Raw genomic sequence first — 21953 nt, 5'->3', positions numbered from 1 at the left:
CCATAGCATGCTAGAATTCACAAAACTAGTAAATAATCCTGTATAGCCCTTAATTACTGTTTATTAAAAAATAAGCATTGACAAGTAATTTATGAGTACCATATTTGCCAAACAAGCTTACACAATCCAATAAAGCTGAAAACTACTCTTCTGGCAAATTTCTTTTATTTTACAAAATATAGATGCATTTAAAAAAAATTTCAAATGAACATTCCTTGCTCTGTAATCTGATTATGTTCAAGTTTTATTTTGGAAATGAGAAATTCACTTGGCAACACAGATACAACATATTTATTCTGTACTTCCCAGCACAAATTACAGCAAACGTATGCACAAATATCAAAGCCAGGCACAGGTAACAAGTTCAATAAACTTTACATATTGCTACAAAACTCTGGAAGTTGCTGCAAGTCTTTCCAGGAGCCTAGATGGCGGTGTAGTTCTTGGTGTAGTTAGTGAGTTTGATCTTCTCTGGGAAAATTATGTTAACTGAAAGGTTTTCCCCATTAGACTGAAGAAAGCAATTCTTTTTCTTGCGTAGGAGATGGCTATATTTGGCATTAGCAAGCCACATTTCACATTTGGAAAAAAATACAATCGCAGTTGTACCTAACACAACAAGACATGTAAGCAAGCCTAGCACAATGAAACATATCACCTGACTTTTATTAAGCAAGGGGTCTGTGTTTTGGATTGTTTCTTTCATTGTTATCTTCAAGACTTTATGTTCTTGGTGAGGTACTGACTTCGGATGAGCATTTGGTGGTAGATTATAACTCTGCCCGTGTTTGGCCTCTGTATTCACACCATGGAGACTTGTGTTTCTGTTGAGATATGTGCAGGTTACACCAACAAATTCCGGCTTACAAATGCATTCAAATCCTCCTTCAGGATGCTCATGACACGTTCCTCCATTCTCACATGGGCTGCTAGCACAGAATATGACACGGCTGCTGCAGGATTTGCCCATATAGCCAATAGGGCAATGACAGTTGAAGCCTCCACCAATATCTGTGCATGTTCCTCCATTTTCACATGGGTTGGGTTCACAGTCATCTACATCTATTTCGCAGAAATTGCCAGCAAAACTTGGAAGGCAGAAACAGGAGGCATGAGGCGCAAATCCATTGTCATCAACACATGTTCCCCCATTCTGACAGGGAGAGCTGGAACACAAGACAAAAACAGATGGGAGTTTCAAGAAAATTTAAGTTAAATAAATAGATATGCAACATTTCAGATAATTAAAAAGGGGTAATTTTCTTTATTAGATAATGAGCCATGTCAGTTCTTGGTGGAATGTCATTTATGTCCATGGAGTTGCATCAAGAATGAATTTTGTCCAACATCTTTATCAATATACGCTGTCCCTCTAATATTGCAACATTAATTACAATCTCTTCTGCACAGCCTAATTTACAAATCCTATTTGAAGAGATTTAAAACTGTTTTTGAAATTAAGCTGCCCAGTGTGTCTGTCTGGTTAGATCTTGTGATCTGAGGAACGGTTGAGTAGGTATTCAGACCAGAGTGAGCAAAGATACTGCCAGCATGGCTTTGTTTTTCCTCAGCAATTAGTCAAAACATAATCTAGGTACATATATATTCAGTATAAATTATCAACAAGCATAAGCTGATGTGGAGACGTTTATTTTTCTTGTATGTCTAAGGAATAGTCATACCCTGTACATTCAAGAGCCTGGGAGAATTCAGGGCACTTTGAAACCTAAAAGCGCTGAAAACAATTCAAACATTTCCATTGTTATTTGAATAAATACATTAAGTGAGAATAATTTTGTCAAAAGAAATCATATACAATCAAAACTGTTACTTCAAAGGGATTGAGGACGCAGTTGCTCAGGAGACTGGTAACAAGGATACCAAACTTTTCACATCTAGGTCCCAAATTTGAACAGACCCAGGTCGGTAGTGTTCAAAAGTTGGTACCATCTCATGGCTGCTTGGTTGCCTGTGTGAAATTACCTTATTCCAATTCCTACTAGATAAGTGTTCACAGTACAAAAGCCAACCCAGTCAGCATCCTCCTTGATAGTCTTCACAGAAAAGCCAAGGACATAGAAACTGGAGAATGCTCTCATTTCTAGAGGTGGTTCATTCACATCAGGGCAAGAAGACACTGATTGTTTTGGTACACCCTTTCTGTGGAAGAGATGAGGACATCCTCCTCCAGGAATATGAATCCAGCATATTTCATTGGTACTAAATTAACTAAAAAGTTATTAAAGGAAGATTGTACTAAGCGCAATTTCAGAGGAGTCAGCAGAGCTAGAGTGGCAGCCAGATAAGGGAAAGTAATGGAGAAGTTATGCAAAAACAGAGAGCTATTAGCTCCTCAGATTGAATTAATATAGTCAACACTGAAAACATTCACAATGACTTGTTTCAGGAATTTTTCTTCCAGAAGTATTTTTATGTGTTGATCTCTAATGTAACCCCGAATATCCCATCAGAATTTAAATATGAACACATCATCACAAACCATTTAAAGTTAAATAAGTTAATTTAGAAATGTTAGCACAGAGGCCTACAAGCTCCAAGCATCCCTCCTGGCTATGATAAAAGATTGTTAGTATGTAGGCAAGAGTACCATGACGCCTTACAAAAGTTATGTCAGAGAAACAATAGATATTACTAACAGGTACAAGTTAAATTGCTTATAGAGTGGAAATAAGCTTAAGAGTATGACTTATTTTTACAGCGGCTTAAGGTTGTTTTGTGCCTTGTAGTTGGCTATGCTGTGTGAACAACAAGTTATGAAGCTGTAACCAAAACCACAAGAAAGGGCATGTAGGATGGAAACGTTTAAGAAGAACGTTATTCACTTTGTATATGACCACAATATGACATTAACATATGATTGGCCAATTTATTAAAACATTCCAAACCGCAAAGGACACAGTGACATGATTGGCTAAGAGTTGTTTTAACTCATGCTATGCTTTATTGTTAAGGAGGTTAAAGTTATTATGATGGAAATATAGGGCAGAACCCATTTCATAATAAGTCTATAAAAACTATAGAATTTTAAATCGTTCTGAGACAGGGTGAGATGCAGATTGACCCCCTCACCTCCCAACTGGTTGGTGAATACCACCTTTCTGTTACGTGCTGTTCTATTTGTAGTTAGAGAAATCGGATTTAATAAACCAGTTTGAGCTTAGTATTTGATGTGTCACTGACTTACCCATTGACCAGAACCCACAACATTTATTACAGAAACATGTATTTCCTAATTTGGACTATATTAGTATTCCAAAGAGAGCTGCCAAGAGACAGTGGGCCATAGATGACAGTGGGCCACATTTTGAAAAATCAACAGGGTGGTTATTTACAGCATAATTCAGTCCATTACTTGCACTGTGGCAGTACAGGAATCTCGTGCAAGAGATTGCAAATGAATTTCCATCTCACTTTCATGATAATTTTACATGCAACAGCAAAACTTTTAACATCCAAGATTAGAAAACACATTTAGGTTTCATACACTGAAAAGACGTTAACCTTGACATGGCTCAATCATTCCATATTCCTGAAGGCATATAGTACAGTACCTGCCAGTATTTGAAAAGATCACTCAAATCGTTATTTTAAAATACTGCACTTATAGTGGGAGACCCAAAGCCTAGGACATCGAACATCACTGCTCTCATGCTCCAGCTACACGTGCACAAATAGTTAATATTTGCAACTGGTTAAATGACCCGGCCATTATGGATTCCCACACTGGGACTTTGGGTTGCCTTAGGAGATCTACTGATAACTGGGCTTTGAACTGCATCAGAAGCATGAGCTGCAGAGGAATGGGCAGGTGGTGGAAGCTGTCTTAAAACCCCTATACCTCTGAAGGTGGAATGGCCCAGCTTCCCAGACTCTCAAGGTATGTCTACATTGCAATATAAGCCTAGGCTCAGACACAAACCCTAATCCCCCTTCTATCTACACACAACTCTAACACAGACCCATTATCCTGCAGAAGTAGAGGGTTTGAGCCTGAATCCCGAATAGCCTCAGGCCCAAAAATCCATCATAGTGCAGTGTGGGCATGGCACAGCTCAGGTCCAAGCCTCCCAGACTCAGGTCATTTCCCTAGGACACAGGGCCAGATACAGTAGGTAGCATTCAGGAATATTTTATTATTATTGTGACGTTCAGGAGCTCATCTGTAATAACTTATGAACACTGTATGTGATCTAGTTAGTGGGCTAGTTAATGTATGGCTATATTGTGTTATTGGAATATTTATTGCATGTAGGGTGATCAGATGTTCTGATTTTATAGTGACAGTCCCAATATTTGGGGCTTTTTCTTATATAGGCACCTATTACCTCCCCAACCCTCTGTCTCGATTTTTCACACTTGATATCTGGTCATCCTAACTACATGCATATGTTGGTTTACTTTAATAGCAGGGTTGTTAACAAGTAGGAAGGCCACATGATAGCCCCAGATAAGCACATTGGAGGTCAGTAAGACACAATGCCTGAGCTACTAGCTGTGAAGATGCTACTTTCAGGCAAGAGCCAGGTCACAAGTCTTGTTTTGCCAGGGCTGGGACTGAAGAAATCAAAAGGAATGCAGACAAGGTAAAATGTCTCCTTCTCCTGAGATCAGGCAGTTGTCAGGGAGCTGTTCATAGGGTACAGGCTGACAAAAACACAGACACATACCTGGGGTTTTAAAGGAGTTAGGCCTTCCTATGCGTTAAGTAAGACAATGTGTGTAACCCTTTTCTTGGTTTAAAAATCCGTTTTGTCTTATGCTTTCTTTATTCTTACAGTTCAGATTAAACAAGACTTTGTTTTAAGAAAGCTGTCTAGTTCTTCTAGTTAGCACTGATCACAAGTCATCAAAGGGAAGACTTGCAGGTGCAAAACCCAGTCAGGCCACATCGTGCTGAAGTTCAAGAGCCTGATGAAATGCATCCTAGAATACTCAAGGAGTTAATAGAGGAGGTATCTGAGCCTCTAGCTATTATCTTTGGGAAATCATGGGAGACGGGGGAGATTCCAGAAGACTGGAAAAGGGCAAATATAGTGCCCATCTATAAAAAGGGAAATAAAAACAACCCAGGAAACTACAGACCAGTTAGTTTAACTTCTGTGCCAGGGAAGATAATGGAGCAAGTAAATAAAGAAATCATCTGCAAACACTTGGAAGGTGGTAAGGTGATAGGGAATAGCCAGCATGGATTTGTAAAGAATAAATTGTGTCAAACTAATCTGATAGCATTCTTTGATAGGATAACGAGCCTTGTGGATAAGGGAGAAGCGGTGGATGTGATATACCTAGACTTTAGTAAGGCATTTGATACGGTCTCGCATGATATTCTTATAGATAAACTAGGAAAGTACAATTTAGATGGGGCTACTATAAGGTGGGTGCATAACTGGCTGGATAACCATACTCAGAGAGTAGTTATTAATGGCTCCCAATCCTGCTGGAAAGGTATAACAAGTGAGGTTCCGCAGGGGTCTGTTTTGGGACCGGCTCTGTTCAATATCTTCATCAACGATTTAGATGTTGGCATAGAAAGTACGCTTATTAAGTTTGCAGACGATACCAAACTGGGAGGGATTGCAACTGCTTTGGAGGATAGGGTCAAAATTCAAAATGATCTGGACAAATTGGAGAAATGGTCTGAGGTAAACAGGATGAAGTTCAATAAAGATAAATGCAAAGTGCTTCACTTAGGAAGGAACAATCAGTTTCACACATACAGAATGGGAAGAGACTGTCTAGGAAGGAGTATGGCAGAAAGAGATCTAGGGGTCATAGTGGACCACAAGCTTAATATGAGTCAACAGTGTGATACTGTTGCAAAAAAAGCAAACGTGATTCTGGGATGCATTAACAGGTGTGTTGTAAACAAGACACGAGAAGTCATTCTTCCGCTTTACTCTGCGCTGGTTAGGCCTCAACTGGAGTATTGTGTCCAGTTCTGGGCACCGAATTTCAAGAAAGATGTGGAGAAATTGGAGAGGGTCCAGAGAAGAGCAACAAGAATGATTAAAGGTCTTGAGAACATGACCTATGAAGGAAGGCTGAAACAATTGGGTTTGTTTAGTTTGGAAAAGAGAAGACTGAGAGGGGATATGATAGCAGTTTTCAGGTATCTAAAAGGGTGTCATCAGGAGGAGGGAGAAAACTTGTTCACCTTAGCCTCCAATGATAGAACAAGAAGCAATGGGCTTAAACTGCAGCAAGGGAGATTTAGGTTGGACATTAGGAAAAAGTTCCTAACTGTCAGGGTAGTTAAACACTGCAATAGATTGCCTAGGGAAGTTGTGGAATCTCCATCTCTGGAGATATTTAAGAGTAGGTTAGATAAATGTCTATTAGGGATGGTCTAGACAGTATTTGGTCCTGCCGTGAGGGCAGGGGACTGGATCGATGACCTCTCGAGGTCCCTTCCAGTCCTAGAGTCTATGAGTCTATGAGTGGGAGAATTGTGGGTTTCACCCCAGAAAAAGGTAAGGGCACGAGGCCTAACACCTGTGGGGTTACACTCAGAACAGAGAAGGGGTCAAAGGTACAACTAGCCCTGAACCACAACAGTTTCAACATCTTAGAGGGGCACCCAGAGACCCCAATCAGATCAGAGCCCCACTGTACTATAAACAGGAGACAGGCTATCGCCCTTCCATAATAAAACACTTACCTGCAGAGCAGGGATTGGAATTGTGTCCCTCCAATTCCTAAAAGCCAAACCTCTACCGTATGAGTGAAAGGAAGATTTCTGTTAGGCCTTTATTATGCCACCAATTCCCTTACCGAGCACTGCACATCAGCCATCCTTACATTGTAAACAGCAACCAACCAGTGAGGGTAAAATACTCACACGTACACAAAACACCCAACCTGGCCCCACTGAAGTCAACGGCAAAAATCTTCCACTGACATAACAGAGCACAGGTTTGGAAAAAAGTCACAGACTCATAGACTTTAAGGTCAGAAGGGACCATCTTCATCTACTTTGGCCTCCTGCACATTGCAGGCCACAGAACGTCGTCTGCCTATGCACGTAATAGACCCATAATGTCTGGCTGAGTTACTGAAATCCTCAAATCATTATCTGAAGACTTCAAGTTACAGAGAATCCACCATTTACAGTAGTTTAAACCTGCGCGTGCCCCCTGCTACAGAGAAAGGCAAAAAACTCCCAGGATCTCTGCCAGTCTGACCCAGGGGAAAATTCCTTCCCAACCCCAAAAATGTTGATTGGTTAGACCCTGAGCATTTTGGCAAGAGTCTCCAGTTTGAAGGCAGTGAGAACATGTTTGGGCTACAGCCTTATATAAAACAAATATTTGTTTGCTCAATTACAACCCATTTTCTTCAAATATAAGTTTCCAAGGAGATTTAACCACACGAAAAGGCTAAAAGGGTTGTAACAAACCATTGTTGAGCTAAAGGGAGACAAGGAAACCTTAGACAAAAGTCAATGTTTCAAATTAGGATAATTATTTTTAAAGTGATTTATAACATAGAGATTAATTTTCTTCAAACTTTGCAGAAATATTCTGCTTCATCCTCAGGGGAAATCCACCAACTTTCAGGCTAAGACAATTTTTCAAGCCAAAGCTCTAGGAAAGCTAAAACAGCAATTTATAATGGAAGGTGGTAGCAGCCTTAACCATAGTGACACTTTTGCTTCTCCATAATAAAATGCACGAGGATTAAAGGTCCTCAGATATTAGGAGAATGTGAGAAGACCCTTGACAGAATAGATTCCTCTTAAGGACAGATCCTCAACTAGAGCTGGCTGTATTTTTTCAAATTTCACTAAAAAATTATTCACAATTTTTTCATCATTTTTCAGACAGTTCTGTTCCCAGCTATATCATTAAACCCTAGCAACAGCCGAGTCATGGACAAAATGTGCAGCCAAAAAGCCACAGTAAGACAAGACTCACAGGGAACAGGTTCCTTAATGAATAGGTTCATTCCTTAAAGTCTATGTTCCCCACAGTACTTTGAGTTCAGCCATTAATACAATACTGCAGGTAGAGTTTATTGTATCAGAATACTGCCGGCCTTCATCAATGAGTAAAAGCTTGAATTTAACTAAATTATATTCCTTCTAATCCCTTGTTTCTGTTTAATGTTTATCTGTCCAAATCTTCTGTTACATGCTTAATTAAAACAGGTATCCATATTTTAGACATTACATTCTTAATTGATTTCATTTACTGGTACTAATTTCCTTTAATTTGTACATTACAGATGATTTACCTTACAATACAGGTCTAAGGAACAGTTAGTATCTTGCATGTAAACACACGCCAGTTGTCTACTTATCTACTTTATGGGCCATGTTGGCAGACATATGCACATGCATTTTTCTGCCTAACTTGTACTTGCAGTTATTGTGACTGCATAATCAGTTATGGCAAATGAGCATACAAATGACTAATTAGACACATGACTGGCCAGTTTTATACATGCTTACTGTGACGGCATGAGAAAATCTTCCAAACAGCCAGTTAGTTAAGTAGTTCAGGAAGTTAATTTAAGTTAATGGAATTCTTTCCCTGGATTTTGTTGGGCTTTGGATCAGGACCAATAAATATCAGAAAGGCAGTTTGACAAATGTGAATAAATAAATGGCCCCTTGGATGCCAGCTACCTGGGACACTGCCATAACAGAGTTAATGGAAGTGCCTGAGCTGGGGATGCCTTTGTGCAGATGAGAAGGAGCTGCAGGAAGGCTGTTCTGTGCAAGAGCCCTTCACTATCAAATACAAACTCTCTCCTCCCTCCAGTCCCATCCCACTAATCCAATTTGCTGACTTTTAGGTCTTTCAACTGCAGCTGTGAGTGTGTGTCCCAGCTTGAGTGGATGGACACATGCTAGGTCTGCTTGAGCGAATGTGCTAAAAATAACCATGTAGCCAGGAGTAGCACAGGCAGTATCTCGGGCTAGCCACCTGAGTTTGTACCCAGGGAGACCAGGTGGGTTTGTAATCAGGCAGCTAGCCAAGCTACTGCCTGTGCTACCCCAGCAACACTACTATTTTTAGCACATTAGTTCAAGCAAAGCTAGCACATATCTGTCTACTCAAGCTGGGAAGCACTCGCTCAGCTGCAGCGTTGACATACCCTTACAACATGCTGCCAAACTCATCAATTTGGACAGGCATTTTGGATAGCCTGAGGTTTGGTGGGTTTAGCTGAGTATAGAGGCAGGGGTTAGGAGGAACATGGGTGACTAGAAGGAAGAAACTCCCTCTCCTCTCTGTGGCCTGAGGAAGCAGTATGCCCCCACCACCCTTTCTCTTCTTCTGCTGATTTAATGAGAATGTCTCCTCTCATTTAACCACTACACTGGGTGTAGAGTTTTGTGGGAGTTCAAATACCTTGGTATTTCAGACAGGGTTATTTTGTGCTGAGGGAGGTTGCTAGTTGGCTACCTTACTTGTGGTCTTAATTGGATTATATTTTTAATTATTTGTTAAGAGCACCTAGAACATTATTTTGATATTTATATATTGAAACTGTAAATAAACCCAATCAAAATATTAGTGCAATATTTGCAATTTTGAATATTTGAGGTTCAGATTATGCACACAAACTCATGCAAAAAATTTGACATAATTATATAATAGGAATAGATCAGAATTAGTAGATTTGAGGCTAGAAACAAATAGGCTAGAAACAAAACTACCATGTAGGCCAAAAAAGTTATGTGCTACATAGCAAACATTTTATGATTTAAGAAAGAAAACCAGAGAAAAATTTAGCAGGACTGTGTATTTATATCAGAAATCAATATTTACCCATTAATAATGCAGGGTCCTTTTTTCAGTTGGCAGTTTTTTCCTGTAAATCCCTTGGCACACAAACAAATATATCCTCCATCTCCAGTCTCTATGCATGTTGAGTTATTGGTGCAGGGTTTTGAAGAACATGGATGAATATCTGTGTTAATAAGAGCAGACAGTTTTGTTAAATCAAAACACTATTAGTCATAATGTTAAATATTTAGCACATGAGAAATCAGGGCCTACTTTATCATATAAGAGCCATTAAATAGTAAACAATGCAAAAAGACTAAAGTGTATTTTTAAAGGTCCTTCATCCTGCATTGCATATATTTTGAATTATTCTTCTCTCTAATGGAGGGCAGATTGGTCATAGATACTATCAGCTTGTTCCCCACTCATTAGCTCTCACTTTGTGAAATACACTTGGATTGTTTTGCTTTATGAATAAATAATATTAACAATAAAGAGTTAGTTGTCGGGGGAGAGCTACTGATTACTATAAACACCACCTCACATTCCCAGCTACTTCATACACGTAAGTCAGATAAAGCAATGGGCAATCTAAACATGGTATATTTACAAATTTCTCCAGATTGCTTGATGTTTGACGTCCTACACATAAGCATTTTACATTTTAAAAGAGAAAACTGATATTTGTAGTAACAAAACACAGGAGCTGTTTAGGAATTTAGATTTTCTTGGGCAGTGAGGGTGTCAGCAAATGCCAATTTGGTTGAAACTGAAACTTTTCTTAGGAGAGGGCTGGTTTCAATGAAGATTCATTGGAAAGGTCACTTGGGTCCTGGCTGGAAATTCTGGGTAAAACCAGAAAAAGAGAGAGATACCTCGACCCCACAGTAAGTAATGTCAATGGTTATGGCACTCATCTGTGATGCGGAGAACCCAGATTCAAGTCCTTGTTCTGCCTGATGTTGAGCAGGGACTTGAGCCTGGGTCTTCCACATCCTTAGGCACCAGGTTCTTTGCTATTCTGGCATCATGGTGTCTGTCTCAATCTCTCCTGTTGGCCCTATACAACTTTGTATACCTAATTAAATATTCATTGGGCCAGAGGGAGAGTGACTGTAGAGACTGGTGGCTCACCTAGGATGTGGGTGATGCAAGGACTTGAACTTGCATCCTTCAAATTTCAGGTAGATGCCCTAACGATTGGGCTATTGGGTACTGTGGAAGGCTTCTTGTTTACATGAAAAACTCTGAAAAGTCTCCTCCGTTTCATCCAGTGCAGAATGGGAACATTTGTGTGGGATGGGAAAACTGCTTCCAGCCCAGCTCTACAAAACACCTTTGAACCGCAACTTGTCCCTCTCTCTGTGGGGTAGTCTTCGCTGGTTGGCATTTACCTCTTACATCAGGTGCCAGAAGAGTGGACCCTGTTATATTTTTGCCTTGTAAGTCACGCACATAATCTGTCACAATTACCCTCTTAGACTGAATCTCCTCTAGAGCAACTATTGAAGATTTAAAAGGAAATAAATAAATAAATAAATGCAGGTTTGAACCAAGATAACATGGCAGCTGCTGTGAGGTCTTGCAACTTGCTGTGAATTTTTGCAAGCTCACACGTGTTTTGAGTAATAGTACAGTGCATATACTTTTTTCTAAAGTGATAAACAAGGATGTCATGAATATTAAATTCTACTTCCCACCTAAACCCACCAGATAATGTGAACCTAGAGGAATATCATGAGGCAGTGTAAAATATTAACTATAATTATAAACTTTGTCCAGTTATAATTATAGTAAAATGCTCCTCCCCCTGTATAGGGGTCTATTTTCCACTATCTTAGTCTGTCCTGATTGCCACACTACCACTTTATATGAACTTTTGTATGTAAACGGTGGTTTCCACAAGGACCAAAATAGCCTGGGCTGTGTTTTGCAGCGGTGTTGTGTGCCCATTTTGGCAAGCCTTAAGAGCAGCTAACCAAACACAACCTTGATACGTGAGAAAGGAGATGCCTTGAAATAGACACACATTCAATAACATTAAATAAGAAATGTATAAGATTGAAATAAGAAAAGAAAGAAAATAAGACATATAACAGCTCACTAGGTAGGAAAATGACACACAATCCTTGAGCCTATAGGAATAAATTCACTACTTTAAAAAAACAACAACATTATTCTTGAATTTCCCCCCACTCTTCTTTCAAATGACTGATGAGCTGTGGAATTTCTTACCACAAGAGATAACTGAGGCCCAGAGCCAAAGAGAATTCAGAAAAGGATTAGACATTTGCATAGATAAGAATATCTACAGTTGTTTTATATAGAATTAAAATAGCATGTACAAAGAGTTAAACCCTCCTGCTTCAGCAATCACTAATTGTTTTTATTAGGAAGAAACTTCCCCAGTAGCAGTTCACTGGAGAGTTTCTTGCACCTTCCTCTTAAACATCAGTATCATAGACCATTAGATGGACCATTGCTTTGATCTGCTGTGGGGAATCCTATGTTCCAAATGAGCTGTCATTAAGGTACTTGCCACATATTCTGAATGCCATAGTTACTGTAATGGCACTAATTTTGTGGGCTTTTGCCCTGGTTTCCATAGAAACAAACCAGCCACACTGTTTCCCCTCTTTGTTTTGAAATTGATTCCGTGTGGTACATTCACCCACTATGGCATGTCACAAAGTCAGCTCAAGAAAGAGAAACCCTCTGTAACTGGGTGGCTTTCACCACAGGCTGGGACTAAGCCAACCCTAATTATAGCATGAGTCTCACCTGAGAGGAATCAAGTGATTTGGGAGTAAAAGGAGCAGGAGAGTGTAATAAAGGGGAGAAGCCTAGGAAGATGTGGCAGAGTTTGGAGAAAGTGAGGAGAGGCTCCTGCAGTGAAGACCCAGAGGCCAGGGGAGTTGCCCCAGGCAGGAAGGCCTGGGAGAAGGAAGAGAAACCTTATGTTGTGTGGATTTAGGAATGGACCTTGTTTTGGGATTTTGAGTTTTATTTGCAGTTTATTTTATATTTTGACCAAGAAAAAACTAGAAGGAAAGTTTTCTTTGAACAGTCCAACTGGGGAAACTGAGGTAGTCTGCCTGTAGCCTGACCCTAGGCCATGAGGGGGTGCATGAGAGGTGGTCAACCTGATTACACACTGATACATGAGTACAGGTTTTAAATATGGGGTTGGATCCTGCAACGTGCTCTACCCTCTGGTCTTGATCCGGTAAAGTGCTCAAGCATATACTCAACTTCAAGCATGTGATTAAATGACTGAGGGTATGTCTACATGGGGATAAAAAAAATGCAACTTGCCCAGGTCAGCTGACTCTGACTCATGAGGCTTGGGCCCTGGCAGCTTACACATTGGTATGTAGACATGCAGGCACTGGAGCCGCTTACCAACAATAAACAATGCCACCACCACTGGCCCATTTCTTCATAACAGGCTGGACCAACCCCCAAATCTGAATACCCCCAAACTTTGGGGAAGTTCAACCTGGATCTGAACCCTGGAGCAGGCCCAACTCTATTAAAAACAATGGCTATGCAAGGAGAAGATTTAGAACAACTATACAGGTGCATGTTCTAAAACTATACAAACTGGAAATTTATGTGATACACAATGAAATTTGAGCAAAATATGCCAATGCAGTTCAAAATTACCTCCAGTTTCCTCCTTGTTTAATGAGCAAAGTAGCTGCTCAGAATATGCTCACATTTTAAAAGTATACATCTATCAATTTAACTACAGAACTCATCAGCTTTCCCACCATCAGTTTTGCATCCTTTCTAGCTGACAATATCAAAGCAGCGGCTGCATACAGAAACGTCTTGGCAAGCGTACATAGTCTTTAAAAGTTGCAAAAATGGAGGACATTGAGGAGATGCAACAACTTCCCATAAAAAAGGTGCATTACTTATTAACTTCGTTGATTCTTTAGAGCAACATAGTAAATGTATGTTTTGACCTGGTGATATAGACTGCCTGCAGGAGCTAAAAATGCCAGTTTAGGTCCATTTGCTTGTGAAAATGTAATGCTAGTTGTCTCTACTTCTCACATGCAAAGATAAAGTGTTAAGGAGGATTCCTTTATAGGTAGGAGTCTAGTATTTTATACTGATTTACTGGATTGGATTTAGTGTTTCCATATGAAAGTCAGTTATTCATACATGCTAACCATCCCAAGTTGGGCAGGAGCCTCCTATTTGTCCTGTGGAATTTCCTCTTTCTTCCTAACCTGATCAAATCTGGATTAGTGGTATGTGTTAATAAATTATAGCAATTCATCACAACTTTATACAACCAGGCAACTGACACCATCTTCCTAATAGAGGCGGGTCCAATCCAATGGCAGAGCAGTTGCTCCATTTCACGTTATATTGCTTTATTGGATCATGACAATCATGGGTAAAGGCCACCCAATAACAGGGAGGAAGCTTCTCTCTGCTGACCCAAAATGAATGAAAGAACATGTCCAGACTAGCTAAATCCATTGGACTGGCATGATTTTCAATATACCTGATAAATCCAGACATCAGGCAAATGGCTAATTCTATCACTCTGATTATTCTTGACATGTCCTTAGCTGGCCCTGGATTCAAGCTGGCAAAAACTGACTCCTGGTGCTGAGTGAAATAATTTTTGGATGTCTGTAGAGCTTGCTTGGTATTACTAAATATAGAGATAATCGGTAATATTTTCAAATCCACCCAAGTTATTTTCAAAAGTGACTTAGGACCAAATTTTCAAAGTATTTAGGTGCCTAGAGATCTAGATCAGAAACTAATGTTATTTTCAGAAGTGCCAAACCAGATCAAGTTTCTAACACGCACTGATTTCAAGTGATTAAGTTCCATTTTCAAAAGTGACAGATTTTCAATGGTATTTAGGTTTCTAGAGATGCAAATAGGTGCCTAGTGGGATTTAAAAACAAAAAGTATCTAACCTACTTAAGTGTTTCTGAAATCTCTCTAGGTGCCTAGATGCGTCTTTGGTGTCTAAATACCTTTGAAAATCTGTCCCATAAGAAACCAAGTTTAATTGAAAGATAATGGGATTTAGGCTCTAAGTCAGGAGACTTTGAAAATGTTACTCAGTGAGAATTGCTTAATGAATAAGAATGATTTCTTGAACATCAAGTTAGAGAACATAGCAACAAACTAACTTTTGATAAACTAGAAATGATGAAACCCAGAAGACTGGCAAAAAATATGAATCCAGTTCTCCTTTTCCACTGGTTTAACACCAATGTAACTCCATTGAATCACTGGAATTTCTTTTGATCTACAGTGGTTTGAATGAAGGAAGATTTAAGTGCTATACCTTCCAATAGTTCCATTCACATCCTTGGCTAGAAATTATTTGGTCAAGTACCAAGCTCATGTATTTATTTCAACTTATACTATCATATCCACACGATGTTGGATAATGAATTATTTCAACTGGTTGAACACACCCACGGGGACTTCTTACATTTACGGAACCAGGGTAGAATTTATTATTCACCATCTGCATGTGACAATCATAGTTAAAAATGGAATTCTAACAATACCCAGAACTATATTATACAAGATATTGTATGTTTTCACCTAAAATGTGACTGCATAGGGCTTTTTTTCTCTCCCCTCCTCCCCTCCCCCCAAAAAATTAATGTCTCGTGTTTTGGGTCAAATATTCATTTTAGAAAGAAAACATCTAGGGAAAAGCTTTTGCATATTTTTAACACCAGATGGAGCTGTAATCACTTCATTAAATCTCTGGAAAACTATGTTGCTCTATTAAAGGAAAGTATTTGCAAACCTATGTCGCAGAGGCTGCCAACCCATCCTTCTTCACAGACACATTGCCATGGTTTGGCACAGCTGCCATGCACACAACCAGGAAAAGGAACACACTGATTACAGAGAGCTCCTTGCCACCCAGGTTGACACCTGAAATAGATACAAAACAAGATACAGAGGGGTTTATTTTAATAATTACCAGGCTGTTCTCCTTTTAAATGCACAAAAAACTGAATTTGCAAAGATAACAATGCTACATATAATGCATTTGAAAAAAAAAGACCTTCAATGTTTATAAAATACTGGGGAAAGAATTAAAGAAAATTGATTTACTCTAAGTGGAATAAAAACAAATATTTTAAACCTAAAATAACGTAGCCCTCTTAAGTTTCTTTCTATAAGTGCTCCTAGGATATTTTTTTAAAAAAATTCTAATTCTCAAAGGCATCCAGGTTTCTTTAATATGTTACACAATTCTAGTTAAAGTCTGTTAATGGAGAGCTGTTTCCTTATTGCATCACATTTTCAGCTGGCAAATCATTCTAATTTCTGTCTTTTTTTTTTTGAAAAACAAGAATCATGTATTATTGAAACAATCAGTCCTTTCACTAATAACCTCAGTTGGTAGATCTCTTTACCTGCATTCACTAGGAATTTCACAAAATCCATTCACAGGGTGGCAGCCAGGTTTACAAACAACATCTGGGAGAGAGATTTGCAGTGTCAGTACTAAAAAGAACCATATCCTCACATTCTATATAGTTTATAGATGCTTTAAAACCAACCAAACGTATAAAATTCTAAAAACAAAATGTAATTCTAAATAAACATATCACCTAGCAATTCAACTAATACACCTATTAGACAACTGGAATGGAAGTTCCTCAGAATTGTACAAGTTAAGCACTTTAGCATATGCAAAATTTTTGCAATATTAATATTAATATCAATTTACTTAAAATTGAAAATTACATAAAGGGTCTAAGTCATTTCGCACATCACAAGATAGTCTAAGTATACTATTATACTTTTATTTATACAAAAGCATCTTTAGTCAGAAATAATTTGCATTCTAAAAATTTGCTAGTATACATGTTGAATCCATTCAACAAGGCTGTGTTATTAACAAACACTATTTTGATTAAATACTATGAGAATAGCAAAAGTTAAAGAGAAAAAGTCACATTTTCTATTCACACAATTTAATGTAAATATTTTAATTTGCTAAATAATCTTAATCTCACATGCAATCATTAACTTTTGAAATAATTAAATTGCAAGACAAATCCCTGATCACACTCGTCAGAAGAAAAGCGTCTCTCTAAAATCAAAAAGAGAAAATGAGAATTTGGAAGGAACTTGAACTAGGAAAAAAAACATGCGTGGGGTAAAGCAATAGTCGGTTCTTCAACAGTGGTATTAAAAAAAATTAGCGTGAGGCTGGAAAGTTTTTAAAACCGTTACTTGCGTTAAGACTGCAAGTTCTTCCAATTCAGCCTATCAGCTGCACACCAAGATGACACGGGAAACACTGGGTCTTCTGCATTGTTGTCTAATCGGTCAATCGCTGTTTTCCAGGACACTGAGCGCAGAGGACACGCTTACTGGAATACGGCGGGTGTGTTTGTGTGATCCAGTAACGCGTTCCATGTCCTCTCGCTTGTAGTGTGTGTGCGCGCATAATATCCAGAGTCTCCCTCGTGGACATATGAACGGACATCCACATTACTACGTTCTCCTTCTCTCCAACGAAACCGAACGCTTCCCGGTCACACAGAAAGGAGCCGGGAGCAGCAGCCGCCGAACGTGTAAAGAAACCAAACCTCCCCCCCCCCCCGGGAGCCTGCAGAACTTTCCGCGAGTGACAAAAGTGCCACGAACTCGTCCAGGCTGCGTCCAGCCGCAGCAGCCAGCCGAGCGGCTCGGGCTCTGGCTCTGGCTCTGGCTCCGGCGCGCTCTTACCTGGGGTAACGGGCAGGATGAGGGGAAAGCAGCAGCAGCAGCAGCAGATTAAAGTGACAGCCTGGAAATCCATCCCCCAGCATATCAGGGGCGCGCTCCCCACCTACAACAACAGGGACATGCCCGTGGCAGGGCGCCGGGCTGCTCCCTCACCAGCCCAGGGAGGGGATCCGGCATCCGCCCCTCGCCCCGCGCGCTCCGCTAGCTCCCCTGGCCCGGGAAGTGTTGGCACCTCTGGGGGTGTCTACACCGCCCCTCTGCAGCAGCGGGCTCGGAGACTCTTTGCTGCAGAGCGAGCGAGCGAAAGCTCCCTCCTAGCCCTGGCAGCGGCTCGCAGGGGATCAGCTGGCTCAGTCAGGAGCCGGCTTATAATTAAACTTCTACGTATGGGGGGGGGGAAGAGGCCTCCCCTTTTCCCCTGCTTCCCTCCGTCCGTCTCCCCCCCCCCCAGCGAGGGGATCGCATCTGCATCCCCCACCCCGCGCGTGGGCAGGGAAGGAGTCGCCATGGAATTAACTTTGTTTCGGGGGTGGCTCTTCCGCAGGGGGCTTGTGCCGCTCCGCGGAGCTAGCGGGGGCTGCCCCGGTCCTGGGGAGCCAGAGGTCGGAGCAGAGCAGGCGGATCCTGTCCTGCGCCCTTCCCCTCTTGCTTCACTGCACAGACGGGCCAGGGCTGCTGGCTGCAGCCGGGCTGCCCCTGCTAGCGTCCGGGCAGGCGAAGGGAGTGATCAGCTGGCAGCCCTGCCAAAGCCCCACGCACCAATTGAGTCAGATCCGGGCCCTAGTTGGAGCCACCCGTCACTGGATTTCAAAGTGGTATGTGGGTTTTCCTTACATGGGTGCGTTTATTGTCCAGACTGCGGTCAGGCAACGTCCAAGTCCCTCATCGCCTTCTCCACTGACTAACGGCCTCTTGGCACCTAGGCTGGACAGTTACAGATGGTTAGCTCCACCTTTTCCAGAGTGGCTGCCAATTTTGGGGTGCAAACTTGTGGCACAGTGAAGCCCTGGCTGCTTTTGAAAATGTTGGCCTCGTTGTCTAGAGTACCTTGTCTTTCCCCTGCAAAATTGAAAGGGACCCTGCAAAGCAAAAATATACCTCCGCACCCTTTCTTGTTTATTTATTGTGCTAAAAGGCAGCTTTCAATAGTTCTGGAGATGGGAGAAGTGGTTGAGAAGGAAAGGACTTTTTCCCAGCCTCTATTACTTTTCCAGTACAACTAGCGGATTTTGTCTGGCCTGTTTTTGCTGGTGAACTCTGTAGATGACTGAAGAATTAGCGGGATTATGACATTACAAGCGACAAGAAAATGAAACTTAAGGCAACTCTAGTAGCAGGGAGTTTTAGTTAGATTGGTTTAAACTATGGTGTTTGTTACCAGGTATTTAATCCAACCTGCCACCACACAGTTGGCTAAATGCTGTCTTTGGGGAAGCTATAACCTCTACCCCTTCAGGTAAGGACAGAGAAAGCTCCAACTCTAGGTTTCTAGTCTTCCAAGGAATGTGCCAACAAAAACAGGGAAGACAACATTTAATATGTGATATTTCTAAGGTAAAAGTTTTTCAGTCTTTCATTATACATCACTAAAGAACAACAAAAACAAAAAATAAAATAAAAAGACAAATCTCCTTTCCCCTTGAAGGGTCACTTTCAGCTGACTGTGTATTTTTCTGCGATTGTCCCTCCCTATACTTTCCCATTTGTAGCACAGGAGTGCCTGTGATTTCAGCTACCCAATTTAGGGACAGATTGGCTAATTCTTGTTGCTTGCAGTCCTCCTTTAAAGAAATTACTGTCTGTTATGCCTTAATTAGTGTCTTTTAGGATTCCCCAGCCCACTTTTTCCTCACTTGTTGATTTAATGCTTCTTTCCCTGAGACCTTATTTGTTAATTTGTCAACATTTATGTGAAGTACGCTGAGCTGCCAGTAATAGTTTATGAACTGTTTTCATTGTTACGGTGTTGTTTGCTATAGGCTCACCAGGCTGATTAATTCAACCAGGGGTTAATTGCACATATGCAGGAAAGGGGACAATAGCTTCAGGCAGATTGTTTACTGGTACTTAAAGACAAATCAGATATCCTGTTTTACTCCCAACCATGCTGAGTTCATCAGTAGGGTTTGTAACCACAATTAGTAGGAAGCCAAGTGGGAAAAGCTAGAACAAATAATTTTGGGGTGCATAAACCACAGCTCCTGAAGAACAGGGGAGAGGGAGACTGTTTAGGAGTAGATTGAACCCCTGTCTCCAGCAGTTTGGGTGTCTTGGATAAACTGGGCCTTCCTAAACTATAGGTAAGAGAGAAGTGTGTGCAGAACCCCTGTGTTAAGAACCCTTCTCTCTTGTTATGCTTTTTTTCTACTGTTGAGATTAAACAATACTTTGTTTGGAAAATACTTTTGGTCACAGCTCCTGAAGGGAAGACTTGCAGGCACCATACTCAGTCAGGAATAGTAGATGACACAGAGATACTACAGGTCCAGGTACCTGGTCTAAGAGTAGAAGAGTTGCAGAATTACATCCTGAGAGAAGGGGAGACACAGGGTAGTACCCATGTACTCTTATTCTGTGAACCCATTCATTACTAAAATGAAGGCCAGTAACTCAGGCCAAGTTTTCTGTTTTTTCCTAACACATTCAACCATTTCTACGCTACTGGTGAGAAGTATAGTCAGGGTAGCTTATCCTTGAGTTTAGATATTATGGATAAATAATTATCTATGTAATTTGGAAACATCCTTTATGCTGCATGTTTGACTGTATTTCTTACACAACAGATCATCTGGGTAGTTAAAACCCCCATAAGTATGATATTGTGTGGTTTCAAATACTCTGATAGTTGGTCCCAGAAGATTTTATTCTCCCTCTCCTCCGATCCTGATAGTCTGCAAAAGACGCCTGTGGTAGCTGTTATTTGTCATTGCCTGTATGATAATTCATAGATTTCACCACCACACTCATAACTGTCAATTTATATGATCTCATTGGTACTGAAAACGCTTTTGACATATGACATTCCTCCCCCTCTATCTCTGCTATTGAATATAGACTGCATTTATCCATACTGATATTTGACATTTATGAGAATTTTGTCACCAGGTTTCGGTTACACATGCTGTATTACACTCACTCTCATTTAATCCGTTTTTAATCTTGCTTACTTCCCATGTTTTTACATGTGTATACAGATGCTTTAGTGCACAAATGCTCTCTATTTTCCACAGCAACTCCATCTTTTTATTATATTGTATGTCAGGTGTGCCTCTTTGATTAGTTGAATTAGGAAATAGGTCCCTTTCTCTGTCTTTAGTTTAAAGACCACCTGAAATAATCCTGCCAGTTTTAAATCTAGGAGGTCAGAATCCCTCCTGCTTAAGTAGAGACTGTTAAATCCAAACAAGCTTTCAACACAGAAGTTCCAATGTTCTATGATTCCAAAATAGTTCTCCTTTCTACGTTATGCCACCCAAGCAACCAAACAGCAAACCATTGCCACTCAGCTCAATAATTACATCCACCTGTCAGAAACACTCTCATCCAGCACTCTGACAGTTTTCAGTGAATGTGGAAAAGACTACAGACTTGGGTTCTGGCAAATCTTAGTGAGTTCCACTAAGAATACCCCATTGCTGATCCTAGAAAAGTTTACTCTAAGACCTGAAAGCAAAAGCACCTCACCTAATCTTTGCCTACATTACAAGAAACGAACTAAGTGGTTGTTTTTCAGGTATCAAGATCTCAGACCATTTAAGGATTGTACACAACACCCTGAACCAGCACCTAGAAATTAACAAATAGCCTTTTTGAAGGTCCCAACATTCCATCAGTTTTAGGAGACAGATAGTTGCCCTGGGAACTAGCAGAAACTTCTGGCTGGCCTTTAGAAGTTTCCTTAAGAAAAATGTATTATGGAAATCCAGCACAGAGGTGTCAAAGGCAAAGACTACAGTAGCTGAGTCAAGGTAGGACAGGAAATTCCTGAACCTCTTTGCCAGTGACATACATAAATGGGTGCTAAGTCTCACTTTCAGAAACTAAGAATCCAAAAGCAGCAAAGGGTCCAGTAAAGCCTTGAAGCTGTGAACTACCATTGTGGATGTATCCATCTACTCCTCCAGATGCCTCCTCTGCCTGCTAATATCATAGGGGTTGGTGCACTGATTTCTCAGCTCACAAAATAGAACAGGCAGGGCCACCTTTATGAGACTTTATAATGAGTCCAAACAGAAGAACATCAGCTGTAGTAAAACAAAGACGAACTACAACCAACAGTTTCCTCCTACAGACCTGTAGGCAGGGTTCCAGTCGTCTCCCCAACCTCTGCCTCGGAGGCACCCTCTTTATATTTTCCCTGCTCCCTCTAATAGGTCAGGGTTAAGTGGCTGCTGCATTAACTGTTTGGGGTCTGGTCTCAGGAGTGCCCTTGGACCCTGTCACATATCACTT

The 21953-nt window shown here is 40.6% G+C and overlaps 1 protein-coding gene across 2 annotated transcripts; it reads right to left on the bottom strand.

The window, feature by feature from the left end:
* Nucleotides 1-228: 228 nt before the first annotated feature.
* On the bottom strand, nucleotides 229-18398 carry DLK1 (delta like non-canonical Notch ligand 1). 2 transcript variants are annotated; one of them, XM_050954221.1, is made up of 6 exons: nucleotides 18336-18398; nucleotides 17502-17604; nucleotides 16178-16241; nucleotides 15559-15689; nucleotides 9798-9939; nucleotides 229-1166 (listed from the first exon to the last, which is right to left on the bottom strand). In XM_050954221.1, the coding sequence occupies exons 2-6, from the start codon at nucleotides 17572-17574 to the stop codon at nucleotides 425-427; spliced, it is 1152 nt and encodes a 383-aa protein (XP_050810178.1). In that variant the 5' UTR covers nucleotides 17575-17604; nucleotides 18336-18398; the 3' UTR covers nucleotides 229-424. The 2 variants fall into 2 exon arrangements, with proteins under 2 accessions (XP_050810178.1, XP_050810177.1); XM_050954220.1 differs by lacking the exon at nucleotides 18336-18398 and having other exon boundaries at nucleotides 17502-18173.
* Between the last annotated feature and the right edge of the window lie 3555 nt (nucleotides 18399-21953).

Source organism: Gopherus flavomarginatus, chromosome 5, assembly GCF_025201925.1.
Source record: "Gopherus flavomarginatus isolate rGopFla2 chromosome 5, rGopFla2.mat.asm, whole genome shotgun sequence".
NCBI classification, from domain to species: domain Eukaryota; kingdom Metazoa; phylum Chordata; order Testudines; family Testudinidae; genus Gopherus; species Gopherus flavomarginatus.
The sequence above is the reverse complement of the archived record's forward strand: the minus strand, read 5'-3'. Positions and strand labels throughout refer to the sequence as shown.

Bases quoted from the DNA above. Each gene is read 5' to 3' on its own strand.
- DLK1 (XM_050954221.1), bottom strand. From the start codon at position 17,574: ATGGATTTCCAGGCTGTCACTTTAATCTGCTGCTGCTGCTGCTGCTTT. The intron at 16,242-17,501 runs GTAAGAGCGCGC...TCTCTCTCCCAG, and splicing joins CATCCTGCCCGTTACCCCAG to ATGTTGTTTGTAAACCTGGC. The intron at 1,167-9,797 runs GTAAATATTGAT...CTTGTGTTCCAG, and splicing joins GGACCCTGCATTATTAATGG to CTCTCCCTGTCAGAATGGGG.